Raw genomic sequence first — 13,656 nt, 5'->3', positions numbered from 1 at the left:
TGGCAGGAGCTGGGGAGCTGCCATCTGTGCCTTAGCCCAGGAAAAGGTGTCTTCAGCAGCCTCCATTGCCCCAAAAGCTTATTGTCCTACTCATCTGCACCCCAGCTGCCAGCAAGTACTGACCTGACAGAGGAATCAACCACACTGTGCCTCAGTTTCCCTTTACTGCAAGGTCAAACCTCCTGTTCCTGCAGCACTTCTTCCATGTCCTCTGCTCCTGTGGAAGCTGAGAGCTGGGGAGATCCAACCCAGCATCTGCACTGGCAGGACTGAATTGTTTGGGGCTGGATGGTGCAACACTGGCATGCTCCCTCCTACTCCATCCCTGCACACCCATAGCCTGGCTGAGCAGCGCAGAGCAGGGCACCTGTTTTGCACAGTGCTGAGGGACTCCCAGGAGAGATCTGCAGCCTGGCTGCTGTGTCCCTCATCCCCAAGAACCCTCCTTCCTTCTCCCCACACCCCAGCACAGCCCCCTTGCCACTGCAGCACAGTGGGCAGTGCTGTCTGCTCACCACACACTCCACACTGGCTTTCAGGCTCAAATATGAGGCATGATAACTACCTGCTGGCTTTTCTTTTTATTTAACAAAATCACAGCACGATAAAAAAAAAAGAGAGTAAAGAAGAGGCATACACATGGAATCGTTGCTATGAACAGACCTAGCAGCAAATAACCTGAGAGCAGCACAACCTCCAGGTGTGGGCATGGGGCAGGGCTGGACAGTGGTGTCAGGCTGAGAAAGGTGCAATATCCCCAAGGAGAGCACGGGTTAAGAGCCACATCTCTGCCTGCTCCGCATTAGTGGCTCTATTTCTACCCGTGCAAGGAAGGGCAGGAGGGAAACGGTGCAGGGAATTCAGGGGTGAGAGAGGAACCACATCAGCTACACATTTTCATGAGGGCATCTGGGCTGTGCTTGGCAAGGACCAGTACAATGTATGGCCATTGTGGAACATCTCCATCACTCCCCTCCAGCCACACACTGTTCTATGCTGGCAGCCCTTCCCAGGGGTGCAGAAGGACTCTAGGCTGGGACTGGCAATGGAAACCAAAGGGATCAGACTATAGCTGGAGGTCACAACTGCTGTGTTGATGGGAAGTCTGAGAGTCCCAGCTCACCTCACAGATCAGTCCATCAAACAGCTTCCTGCAAAGGTGATGGAGTCCAGCGGCCCCTGGCTCAGTCTGACACAGGCTGCTGGGTCACATTGGAGGCAGAGGGAAGAGGAAAGAGCAGACAGGGCTCTGCCCAGTCCCACACACTGGCATGAATCTCAAGGAGGGTCAGCCCTGAGGTTGGAAGTGGAAGCAGGTTGGCTCCATTAGCATCAAACTAACAGCTGGGAGATGGTCCCCTCCAGCTGCTGGGACCAGCCATGGCTTCTTCAGGACCTACTTGCCCTGTGGTTTGTCCTGTGGAAATGAAAAACCCAACTGATGCTCCTTGGGTATGAGCTTTCCCAGGGTCCCTTCCCCTTCTGCACAAGCCATGGTAGTGATGGACCAGTCAGGGCTTGTAAAGCACCCACCAAGCTCATCATTAGCCCTCTCCATGAAGATGCACAAGCAGCAGACTCCGAGCTTACAGGGCAGAAGTGAGAAGGGATTTTGCTCCCAGTGCCATTTGCCATGGCACACACCAAGCTCAGAAAGAGTGACACTGGATAGACAAAAATCCCAGGGTTGCATTTATTTGAGGTGGAAGAGGGGCTACCAAGGAGGCAGATTAGTCCCAGTTGGAGGCAGGACGGATGGAGACCAAGACAAATTATCCATGCCTTGGTAGAACATTGCCCTGCTCTTCCCAGCAGCCCAGTCACAATGGGAAAAGCCTGTCTGGCAGTGGATAAACCCACCCTCTGATCTCATACCTGGCTGAGAAGTGGGATGGTTCTTACCCTCTTGGCAGAGCTGGCATCCAGCCTCTCTTGGAGACGAATCACCCACGGGGAATGGAGGGGTGCACAGAGGCGCTTGCCCTTTGTGGTGATGAATCTGCCAGGCCCATGAGGGAAAAAACCAAGATGTAGTGACAGGCACTCCATGGATGCCTACAACAGCTCAAGCTCTCACCCACTCCCCACCTCACTGCCCTCCCCCGTCTCTGCCTGTACATGACTTTCTTCCCTGGCTTTTGTCCTGTGCTCTCCCCTCTCACTGAGCCTCTGGATCTCCAGGACCTCTTCTGCAGCTCTCCCCATTCTTTCGCCCTCAAATCCTGCTCAACATCCCTCTGCCATCCTGCTCTGCTTTCCACCCTGCCTCCATGCAAGGTCCATCCCTTGGCCATCACGAGTCCCTCAGCCATCACCGCTTGGGCTCTTACACGGCAGCAGGGATGTCACAGCCATCCTGCACCAGCTGGAGCCAGTAATCCTTGACGATCCGCCGGGGGATGGGCGCCTCACTTGTCCGCAGGCAGCAGTCGAGGACGTTGTTGCCACCGTGCACTGGAGGAGGAACACACCGTGCAGGCTGAGCCCAGCTGCGCCTCTCCCAGCTCCCCGGGAGGGCTATGGCAGGACGATGCCTGCAGGAATGCTGTCACACACCACCCTGGCTGGGCACACACACACCAGCTTTATTGCACTCACACCCCAGTGCTGAGAGCCCTTTGCCTCCTTCGGATGGAAAGCAAAGGAGACGGGGAAGAGTAAACAAGCAGAAGGCAACCCTCCTGCACCCCAGCTAGCAAGGCAGGACACAGGGGTCTTTACTTACCCAGCTTCAGGGTGCTGCAATACAGACACGCATTTCTGAGGGGTTGGGGATGACTTCAGCTTTATTTACTGAAGCAATCACAGCTTTGGCAGCTACCCCATCAGCAGCCCACCCCACATGGATCATCCTTATGACAGCTGAAGGACATAGCTGACAATGCTTCTCTGCAGGGAAGGAGATCCAGAGTCATCCTCCCAGCAAATCCTGTATTCACTGCTAACACTTGACAAGGCTGGCAGCACCCACGGACGTCTGTACCCTCAGCAGCAAGGTGTGGTGCAATGCCACAAGGCTGGAACCCCCAGTTCCCCACCACATGAGAGGTTCTGATGTCACCCACCCAGACAGCTGTGACCTGTGCAAACACTGCATCCAACACCAACAGCCTGTCAAACATCATCCCTGCCCGAACAGACACCTTTCCTCAGCTCCCAGCCCTGCCACTTGCCTCTAGGCTGTCCTATACCACAGGGTGACAGGAATGTCACCTCGATGGTGTACTGGGGAGAATGGGACCAAGACAATCCCAGTACAACGTGTGCAAGCTGGGCTAGGGCACTGGGAGGCAGGATTGCTCCATGGCCCTTTCCCAAACACACCTTCCCTGCCCCAGAGCCCTGCAGGCTCCTGTCTGGACTTTGGGCAGGACAAAGTCCCTGTGGACAGGTTTCAAGAAGAGGACGCAGGAGGGCTGTGAGGAAGCGGCAGCCATGTGTCCCTCTAAAATCTGCTGGAATTGCAAAAGAGAGAAGAAACAGAATCCTCTAATTTCCCCAGGAAAGGCAGCCTGAGAGATCCCATCTTACCATCCAGGATATGTCCCAGCAACAGGAGACTGAAGCAGAGAAGATGAAGCAGCTGCATTTTGCTGCTAAGTCTGGCAGAGGATGGGCTGGAGGCAAGGGAGCTCCAGGCAGGAGAGGTGAGCTCTGCACAGCTTCCCTGTGCCCTGATGCTGCTGCTCCCCACTGCTTATATATCCTTCCAGCTTTACTGGCTTTCACTTTCTTTCGAAGGCTGGGAGGTTGTAAAAAGAGTTACAACAGGCTGGATTTTAATCTTTGAGCAGTTCCCGAATATCCCAGCAGCTGCTTTCCCTGCAGCCAGCTGCTCTGCAGTCCTATAGCCAAACCCTCTCTGTCAGCACTCAGGCCATAGATGTTGCTGGTAAGGACCAGGCAGTTCCAGGATCCTTTTACCTTGTGAAAGCACCCCCAGGGCCCTGGGATAGCACCTGGGGAGCTCTCACCCCACACATTTCCCAGTCTCTTCTCTGAGACATCTCTGGGGCATTCACAATAAATATCACATAGTCTCAACCCTCTGATGCTATGGGGGGTAGAACTTGCCTCAACCCCTTTTCTGGGGCATATGTTGGTACTGGGGTGATGTCTGTCTCCCTCCCCAGAGTCTCCCTGGCTGGTTACTGAAGCCTAGCTTCCCCCTTCTGCCCTCCCTAGTGCCTGCATGGAGGCACATTCGAAGCTGGCAGACAGAGGAGAGCCCAGTTAGTGCACTCCACTCCAGGACCATGATCTCACAGGCGAAAGAAAACCTGATTTCCAGGTGTCCCAGAAAATGGGTTCTTGGCCAAAGGCAGCTACAGAGCTTCCTGTAAACAGGTTTTCTCCATGCAAGAGCAGAAATCCCCCAAGGAGGCTGTGTGCACAGCGCAGGGTGCCAGCATCTCACCCGCTGCGTGGGCACTGCCGAGAGCGAGGACCAGCGCTCCCGCTTTGAATCTTCACAGGAGCACAGGGATGGGGGTTGTTTCTCCTTGGTATGGTGACTCACCACTGTGCCAGTGCCAATGCCACCTGCAGTGATGTCCCTTAAACCAGGCTGCTTCAGTCCCTTGTGGGAAGCAGAGATCACCGGGGTTGTGCAGCCCAGGAAAGAATGACGGAAGGCTCAGTGCTGTCAGCATCTGCCTTGTAGGGAGTTGGATATGCAAGAGTCAGGGTCTTCTCTGAGGGGCCCTGGGGCAGGACAAATGTAAAGGCATCAGATGCACCTACATAAATTCCCACTGACAAAAGGGAAAATATTTTGCAGCAGGGGCGAGTAAACCCTGCAGCAGAGTCTCTATGCCTGCACTTTTACCCTTGCTCCAACTTTGGACTGTCCATGCAACTAGGTGGAGAGCAGTGTACAGAGCCCCTTCCACCCGGGCACAAGGCACACAGCTGGGACCTGGGCACCTCAGTGAGTCCCTCATGCTCCTCTCAACAGTAGGAGAGGCTCTGCCCCTTCCCCACTCCATGCTAAGAAGCAAGAGGAGACTCCAGCCATGCCACCAGACATGGTGCTGCATGCCTGCCCTGGCACTGTCACTGACACCAGCCTCATGTGTGGGGTGATCTCCTCCAGCAGGAAAGCATTGCCTCTGGCTGTTCCTGTGCCCTGCAGTCAGGCGGGGGCTGGTGGGCAGGAGGAGTAGCACAAACAGGATGTGCCAGCTTAACTTCAGTCAGCACCTGCTGACACTCCCAAGCCAGCAGAAGTCGAGTTTAGGTGGTGGAGGATTAGCGTCATGAGTTCCCCGCAGGTTTGGGGATGTAGGCTGGTTCTGCAGCCTGGTCTCTGCTAAATCTCCTCAGGACACTGACAGAGAGATGTCACAGCAGGGGGGATGACAGTTCCTGGTAGCTGGTGGCCAGAACTGCTCCCAGCCCAGAGCCAGCTGCTCGCTGGGGGTTGGTCTGACAGTGTGGAGCTCTCTGAAGAGTGGGTCCCAAGAGCAGCACCCTGAACCACTGGGGGGTTTGGGGGGTGCTGGGGGAGCTGCCCAGCAACAAACCCTTACTTCCTTGCATGTTCAGCATGTTTGACAGATCTTGGAGCACAACCAAGGGCTGGCAAGAGGTGCTGGGACTCCTGTGCCGTGGGACTCCCCTCCAAGCACTGCTGGGTCCTGCACCCCATGGCAAGCAGGGATGTCCCCAGCCACAACTTCCCTGGCACAAGGCTCTCCCACCTCCTGCTGCCTTCTAACTGGCTCTACACCAAAAGGAGCATGCTGAGTTGGGGATATATCCTTCTGGAACTAAACCTCCTAGCCACCTCTGGCTGCAGAGCACCCCCACCCCTTGAGCTGCCCACAGCCCCTGCCAGCAACATGGGCAGGAAAGGGAGGTTGTTCTTCCTCATGACAGTTGTCAGGGAGCCTAGTGGGTCAAAGCACAGCAGCTTCTCACGCCTCTGCTCCCCAGGAAGAGTGAGGAAAGGGGCTTTCCACTTGTATTGTGAAAGGGGAATGAGTTGGGTTTCCCCCCCTCTTACTGGGGTCAGTAAGATTTCTAAGAAAATGTGGTCATCTCTGAAGTGCATCCCTGTGGCATTCAGGAAGGTCACCCATCCCCCTTGCAGGATTGATCTTCAGGGGCCAGAAGAGGCAGTGCAGATGGGGAAGACAGGGATCTTCAGGGTCCAGGGTCCCCAGAGGCACAGACAGGCAGGGGATGGGGATGAGGAAAGAGCATTGTTCACACTGACTCATTTAAGCTGCTTCCTGAGCAATTAGGGAGCACTGGAGCTCCAGCCCCAAGGACACCTCAGGACACAGCATGAAGCATCCATGAGCAGTCACTCCTGCAGAAACCTCGGTAATGCAGTTGTTAATTTAAGTGGAAACCAGAAAGGACTAATGATCCCTGTGGGAAATCCAACCCATTGAAATGTAAACCATGTGGGAATCACCTTCACCCCTGGGCTCCCCTCAGGGAGCACTGACCATGCTGCTGCCTTCCTGGAGAGCTGACAGCCACGGGAGCTGCTAGGACAGCTACTCCCCAGGCTGTCTGGTGGTGGTCTGCCTTCCACCTCTGAGCTACGGAGCTGGAAAGGGAAAAGGGGGAATTTCAGCAAATTCCAGCCACAGCCAATCCCTGGGGGTGGGATCCGGGCTGACTGCATTAATTTCATTGGGAAATACTGGGAAAGCACTGCAGCTGCTTCAGTTCTGCTTGCAACACCCAGCTCGTGGCAGCCTCACACAGCTCCCAGCGCATTCCCAGTCCTGGTGCAGCACAAGGACTGAGGCCACAGCAGCTATGGGGCTCAGGGCCCCACTGGATCTCCTCTAGCTGAGTGAACACAGCCAGTCTGATTTAAATGGAGATAAGGGGGTGAAAATAGCAAGTCACAGCTTTGCCCAGAAGTAACAAAGATGAACCTGAGCATCTGGTCCAGAAAAACTCAAAAGGTTCCAATTCCTGCTCTGTCTCTAATACTCATTGTCTTCAGTGTTTCAGTGTCACTGATGTTGAGATCACCATGAATGATGAGCAGCAGATCCAAAAAAACCTTCAGCTGTGTATTGCTCTACACTCCTAGGCAAGCAAACATCTCCCAAAATCCCTGCAGCACATGTGTCCCTCAGCATCACCTTAGGGCTGCAGTTTCCCAGCCAGATGCTTCCAGCAAATAGCACCGAGATGGCAGTGGCCAGGTGGGATGCCCCCAGCCCTGACTCCCTGCCATCATTCTGCCTGTCCTCTCTGCAACCCCTCCCTAAAAAGGGATTTCAGAGGGGGTGGCTGGGGACAGCTCAAAGACCTGTAGAAAAAGCAGCCAATCAGCAATTTCCTTCACACCCCCTGCATGGCTTGGCAGGGAAGGATGTCCCGTGAGGCTGCACACCCCGTGCACTTGTGGACAGATCTACAAGAAAATGGGACAGAACAAACCCTTGCGAGCTGCCTCACTGCTCTGTTGGCTGTTTGACAACGGGAGGGGGAGACTGTGAAGTTCTTGGATTGTTGCAGCTCTGGAGCAGAGCTCATGTTGGCCCCAACACAGGATATCCACAGAGTAGAGGAGATGCTTTTCACAGCCGAGGAGCAGGTCTGCAATGGGGAGACAAGGATGGGACACAAGCAGAGTTCTGGGGAAATGGAAGGAGGAATAACAGCATGAGACGTGCCAAAGCCAAGGGTCTTCAGACAGCAAAACAGAAGGTGGGTGAAGGACACTTGGGAGTTACACGTAGCCAACAAAAGGGTTGAAAGGAAGCTCTGGGCTGTGCCCTCTAGGACAGCATGAATGCCAGGGGATGGCCAGGACTGGGAAATACCATGGGGCAGAAGGGTGAGAGCCCCTGTTGCCCACCAGCCACTTTCCCACATTTTCTCTGCTCTCAAGACCATAACAGACCTCAGGAGAGCAGTGTTGGTGAAGAGAACACCAAAAAACACCTCGAAGCTTTGCTTGGAATCAAAAACCCCTCTCACACCTGTGCAGCCCCAAAAGCAGCCCTTGCCCCCCACTTGGCTGCTGCAGCATTGCCCACTCCTGCTGCTGGGCAAGGACCTGGGATGGAGGGATGGAGCTGATGTGCCTATGTTCAGGTGAGCCTCGCTGGAGCTCCACCTGGCATCACAGCCCAGAGCACTGCACTGCTGGCACAGCCCTGGAGCATCGTCTGCACCAGCTAATGCCTTGAGCTAATCATTTGGCCTGGGCTCAAGTCTTTCTTGGCTGCACTTGTTTTCTGTCTGGCCTGGCTGCTCTCTGCTGTCACTGAAGTCTTTCTGTTCCAGAGTGGCTGAGTGATCCCAACTCTTTGCTCAGCTTTGCTTCCTTCCCTGCAGACTGATTCCATGTCTAGGTGGGCTTTTTACATCCCTTGCCCACCTACTACCCCAGCACTACTTCATCAACAGTGCCTTATCTTTGTGCATAGCATCAGGCTTGCCCTGCCCAGGGGTACAGCTGTGTGAATTCCTTTCTGCTGCTTCACTGCTGCACCACCTTAGACCTTCTTCTTCTTCAGCTGGGGTCCATGGATTCAGCTCCTTTGTGAAGAAGGAATTTTGGTGCCTGCTGAGTGCTGCAGGTTGCAGCTCATTACTTCTCACAGAGAATCTCCTTGGAGGTGTTTCCCTGGTGCCATCTCACTGTGGCAGCACTGTGACCACCTGTTTCACACCTGCCTCGACAGGCTCCCAGTAACCCTGCCACCTTGTCTTCCTGGAAAGCAGCATTCAATCTGCAATAAATCTGGAAGGAGAGTGCAAACACCTGTGTGTGTGCAGGCACAGGCACACATGGGCTTGCATTTGTGCATCTGTGCCCATGCTCACATGTGCCTTCCTGAGCAAAGGACAAGCTCCCGTGTGCTTCCAGACCCTGGTTTTCTGGTAAGTTTTAGGGCAAATCAGAACACCACCACTGGTATATCTTTTTAACCTGTTTTAGCCTAATGCCCTCCTCGCATTTAAAGGGAAAAAGCTCTCCTGTGTGGTGTTTTCTTCCACAGCCACAGAGACACCAGGGCACATTTCACATGTTGGCTCTCTCCAGCCATATTCTCATGCTTAGCTGTTTGTGGTTTCAGACGTATTCATCTAGACCTCATTTCTAGGGAATTTTTTCAACCATTTCACAATCCCCTGACACCACAACCAGCACAAGGAGCTCATCAGAGGCAGTGCTACTGGATGTAGTGTGTCCCCATCAAACACAGGGCTGCCCCCAGCCCTCCCAAGGCACCCCCACTTGACTCCTTGTGTGTAGGTATCAGCTCCCAGGCTCCCAGCAAAGCCCAGTCCAGAGCATAGCCTCATTAATAACCTGTTTTATTGCTGCTATCCCAAAGCACTGAGGACCACAGAGTCCTTGCTTTGAACAAGCCGTGCACATCCAGGATGGGTTGGAGTTAGAGGGACAGGCTCAGCCATGAGAAAAGATGCTGTGTCCAAACCAGTGTTGTGCCCATGTTCTCTGGCACCTCAGAACCCCTCACTGGGGACAGATGAGCAACCAGGATGTCTCCACCTTGATGGGAAACACAGCTACAAGAGGGGGGACTTGCCTTGCTCCCCTGTGCCAGCGGCTCCCAGCCCAAGCACCCCTGGGATGCATCGCATGGGAGCACTGCAAAAGCCTGGACCTGGGAGATGATGGTGAGTGGGGCAGGAGAACACCCTGCCGTGCAGTCCTTCCCACCCCACCAAAGCCCATCACAACAGCCAGAACAAATTAATTTGGTTATAAAGAATACATTTTATTGCCACACATCCTGTCCAAAAGCCGATCTGGCAGACGGCCGGGTGTTCAGTGTGGAGGAGGAGACAGCTTAGTGCCTGTCCCATGCTCGGGGCCAGTATCTTGGACTTCACAGTTACTTTACACAGCCTTAAAATGAGAGACCTAAATGCCCTATTAATAAAGCTACCAAGCCAAATACATACTTGGTAGAAACACTCAGCTATAAGCTTTACTCCAACAAACACACTGCCCGTGCTGATACTGTTAAGGTCTGCAAATCCTATTATTGCATTTATATGATTTAATAGAACTTTACTGACCAAAGTCCACGTTCAAAATCTCTGCAAGCAGATAGCAGTGTGGCTCTAGCACAGCTGTCTAATTTGCTCCTTCTAAGCCAGGGAGAGCGGGCTGCAAGCATAGGGAGATGCCATTTTCTCCCCAGCCCTGTCCCAGGGGACTGTCCCTCCTCCACTAAAGGTATCCTCTACTCAATGACTTTTCTCACTAAAAGTTTGGGATAGAGCTGCTCTCAAATGGCTGCGGGATGTCTACAGTGAATTTTACAAAATCTGCTATTCCCTCACCTTCACAGCCTCACATGTGTTTTGCACCATGTGGGCTTTTCAGATTTGGTAAATAGGTATGAGAGAGTTGCAGGGGCTTTTTTTTCCCCCCAGAAAACTAAGCATTTGTCTTAATAGTGTCTGAAACCCTGACACAAGCAAAGCCAGGGGAAAGAAGAGGGTAAAATTCCACTAAACTGAACAATTTGTTCTGATTTCATTGCAATTTTGTAGCCAGGGGAGCTAAAAGGGTATAATTCCACTAAATTGAACAATTAGTTCTGATTTCACGGAAATGTTGTACCTAAAAAAGAAAATGAAAAAACCAAAGGGACAAATTGTGGCTATCTTTATACAAACTACAATGCAACAGTGTGCCATAAAACCTGAAAGATTAGAACAGTCCAGACATGCTGTTACCACTGTTACCCCAAAACTCTCCATCTCAGCTGCTATTAATTGCTCTGCAAAGAAGCACCCAGCAAGCAGCTCAAGCAGGAACACAGGACTTGGGACCTGCCTGGTTCCCCATGCCTTGCAAGCCAAGAAGGAGCAAAGAGATGAGAGGAAAATAAAATGCAGCCATGGTTTATTTGGTAGAAAAATAAGATAAATCTTCCAGAAAAATCCAACATGCAGCATAAAGGCTACTTTGTGAAGCATAAGGAGAGAGAAGTAAAGCCTTTCAGGAAGACTGAAAGAAAGCACAGTTTTCAAATATAAATACAAATGTATAATATCCCCAAAAAAAAGTCATAGGAAAAGCATCCATCCTGCTAGGCTAAATAACTCCCATTGAGTAGGAAGCATGTCCACTTCCATCTAGAGGCCATGGCTCAGCTCCCATGCCCAGGTCCCCACTTATTTAACCGTGGGACGAGCGAGGACCTGGGTGCCTGCTTTGCTGAGAGCACCCAGGCACTGCAGGTGCTAGGGGATCTCTGTGTCAGGCATAGCAGCAACAAAGAGGTGGTGGGGCAGAGGGAATCCTCCTCAGCCTGCCCCATCCCCGCCCTGGGGCTGGCGGGTGGGTGGGTGTGTGGTTTGTGTGTGTCCATTGCCATTGCCGGGCCGTGGGTCAGTCACCAGTGGGAAGGCATCCATCCTAACAAAGGCAAGGAGGAGGGGGTGAGATGGAGAGGGTCTCAGCCAGATCATCCACCCCAGCTGGGGACCATTCCCTAGTGTGACCTGCCCTGCCTGCCCATCCCCAAGCATTGCCTCATCCCAGCAGCTCGAGAAACAAATTTAATTTCAAGGCAAACACAACCCACAACAGTTCCCTAAGTGCCTCTGTGCTCCAGCCACGGCTCTGACAGCTCTCCCAGGCTTTGCACCGGGAGCTGCACGCCCACCCTCCCACAGAGAAGGACCTAGAATGGGATGCAGCACCCTCACTCTACTCGCTCCCCTCACCTACCTCTTCAGGCCTGACTTAGACCCGCTGCCGCCTCTGCTTCTTGGGTCTGCCCCTGGGACGCTGGGTCTGCCCCTTCTTCCTGTTCTTGCCATTCTTGGCCCTCTTGTCCAGCTGCTGAATCAACTTCTGTACAGTGTCATCAGTGGGAGAGGCACAGATTTTCCTGTTCCTCTTGGTGATGAGCCTGGGGGAGCAGCAGAAGGATTTACTGGGGGGGAGCAGAGGGAGGACAAGGAAGGGTTTGTCTGAAGCCAAACTGTTCCAAGTGGTCCTGGCCACCACAGGGTACTCACACAACAGATTGGAGGTAACACCCTGACTCGGGTCCCTGGTGGCGGTAGGATGTCACCACGCCATTGATTTCCTTCTTCAAAGGTCTGTTCTTCAGGCAGCAGTCCAAGGCTGAGCTTCCAATGCCTGTGAGCAGGGAGGGCATGTGGGATTTGGGATCACCAGTGAGTCAGGGCACCTTCAGCACAGAATGCCAGCTGACAGCACAGGGCTTGTTTGGCGTCACAGGTCAGGGTGATCCTGGGCACCACGTGGAGCTGGAAGCTCTGAACCCAGGTGCCCAGGCCAGACCTGGCCCCAGGAATACGAGACACCACATCCAAGAATGGTAGTGGGGAAACTGAGGCAGAGAGGAGCTCCTTGAAAAGGTACTGAACATTGTTCTCCTGTTCTTTTCAGCTTGGTGTGCTGCTGCCCCAGAAGCCACAGACACACTCCAAGCCAAGCAAGCCCTGCAAGCCAATGCCACAGGCACACACACACACAGAGCCCTACGCACACCAGCACACCCCACAGGCCAGGGCACTACAAACACCACCCTCATCCCCCAGCACCCTGCACATGCCCCACCACCCCAGTGAGGACCCTCACACCCTGCCCCATCCCAGCAGGAGCAGGCAGAAGGGCTCCTCACCCCTCACCTTGAGCCTGGCTGATGAGGAGGGTGGCAGCCAGCAGCAGCAGCAGCAGCAGGAGGGGGCGGAGAGCCATGGTGCTGCCACGGGCGCTGAGCGGGGCAAGGCTTGGGAGCAGGACAAGGCTTGGGAGCAGGACACACACTGCTGCCTCGTGCTGAGGCTGCTCCTATTTATCTGTGCATTCCTTGCTTTCGTTTTCAGACAGCCTGGCAGGCAGCCCACCAGCCGGCCAAGGGCTGGGTGATGCAGAAGTAGAGGGTGGGGGATTCCTGTAAGCTGCAAGCCCCCCTTTACAGACACGTCCTGTCTTGTTCCCAGCTATCCATCACAGTGGGGTGCCAGGTAGGGGACCTGCTGGAGATACAGCTCCCATCACAGCTAGATGAGTTTGTGGGCTCCAGTTTCCTACACAGTCTCACAACCTGCCGCTACCTGTTCTCAGAGGGTCGGGTGTTTGTTCCCATGAAATGGATCCTGGAAGGTGGCCAAGCCTTCAAAGAAACCAAGGAGTCAACCTGTTTTGCTCCCCCATTTGGTGATTTGCTTCCAAGCCAAACCACCAACACAAATAGTAGGTGAGAAGTGGCTCAGGGTGAGCCCACACCCCTTCCCTCTGAGCCCCCATCCGTGTCTGGCTGCCTTGGGGATGAGCCCAGCTGAACAGAGCAGAATACAGCTGCAAGGCTGGGATGTGTGAGGGCCAAACTGCAATGGGGCCGGGGAAAACAGCATAGCCCCTCATATTTTGGTGCTGATACCAAATTGTGGGGAGCTGGGGTGAGTGGGGACCTTGAAGGAATGTGCTGACAAGGATATGAAAACCCACAGCAGCATGACACAGCCCTGTGCAGCTGGACATAGCTGGACAGACAGGGACAACATAGAAGTGAACCCAGAGAGCTGAACAAGACCCCACAGGAAATTCCTGTGGTGTCAAAAGTTATCCAAAGAGATGAACTTTTTTAGGGGACCAAGCCCTAAGCAACTAGTGTGATACCAGTCCTGCTGTGAGGAAAGGACGGTCAG

At 53.7% G+C, this 13,656-nt stretch overlaps 2 protein-coding genes across 2 annotated transcripts; both read right to left on the bottom strand.

The window, feature by feature from the left end:
- Positions 1-562: 562 nt before the first annotated feature.
- Positions 563-3,745, bottom strand: LOC103822936 (C-C motif chemokine 19). The gene is made up of 4 exons (XM_018922955.3): positions 3,532-3,745; positions 2,331-2,454; positions 1,903-1,999; positions 563-1,417 (listed from the first exon to the last, which is right to left on the bottom strand). The coding sequence occupies exons 1-4, from the start codon at positions 3,587-3,589 to the stop codon at positions 1,397-1,399; spliced, it is 300 nt and encodes a 99-aa protein (XP_018778500.2). The 5' UTR covers positions 3,590-3,745; the 3' UTR covers positions 563-1,396.
- A 5,965-nt stretch (positions 3,746-9,710) lies between these two features.
- On the bottom strand, positions 9,711-12,783 carry LOC103822904 (C-C motif chemokine 4-like). The gene is made up of 4 exons (XM_009097941.4): positions 12,634-12,783; positions 11,995-12,118; positions 11,702-11,885; positions 9,711-11,386 (listed from the first exon to the last, which is right to left on the bottom strand). Exons 1-3 carry the CDS (start codon positions 12,701-12,703, stop codon positions 11,717-11,719), a joined length of 363 nt encoding a protein of 120 aa, XP_009096189.1. The 5' UTR covers positions 12,704-12,783; the 3' UTR covers positions 9,711-11,386; positions 11,702-11,716.
- Between the last annotated feature and the right edge of the window lie 873 nt (positions 12,784-13,656).

The sequence above is a fragment of the Serinus canaria genome, chromosome Z, assembly GCF_022539315.1.
Source record: "Serinus canaria isolate serCan28SL12 chromosome Z, serCan2020, whole genome shotgun sequence".
Taxonomy (NCBI): domain Eukaryota; kingdom Metazoa; phylum Chordata; class Aves; order Passeriformes; family Fringillidae; genus Serinus; species Serinus canaria.
The sequence above is the reverse complement of the archived record's forward strand: the minus strand, read 5'-3'. Positions and strand labels throughout refer to the sequence as shown.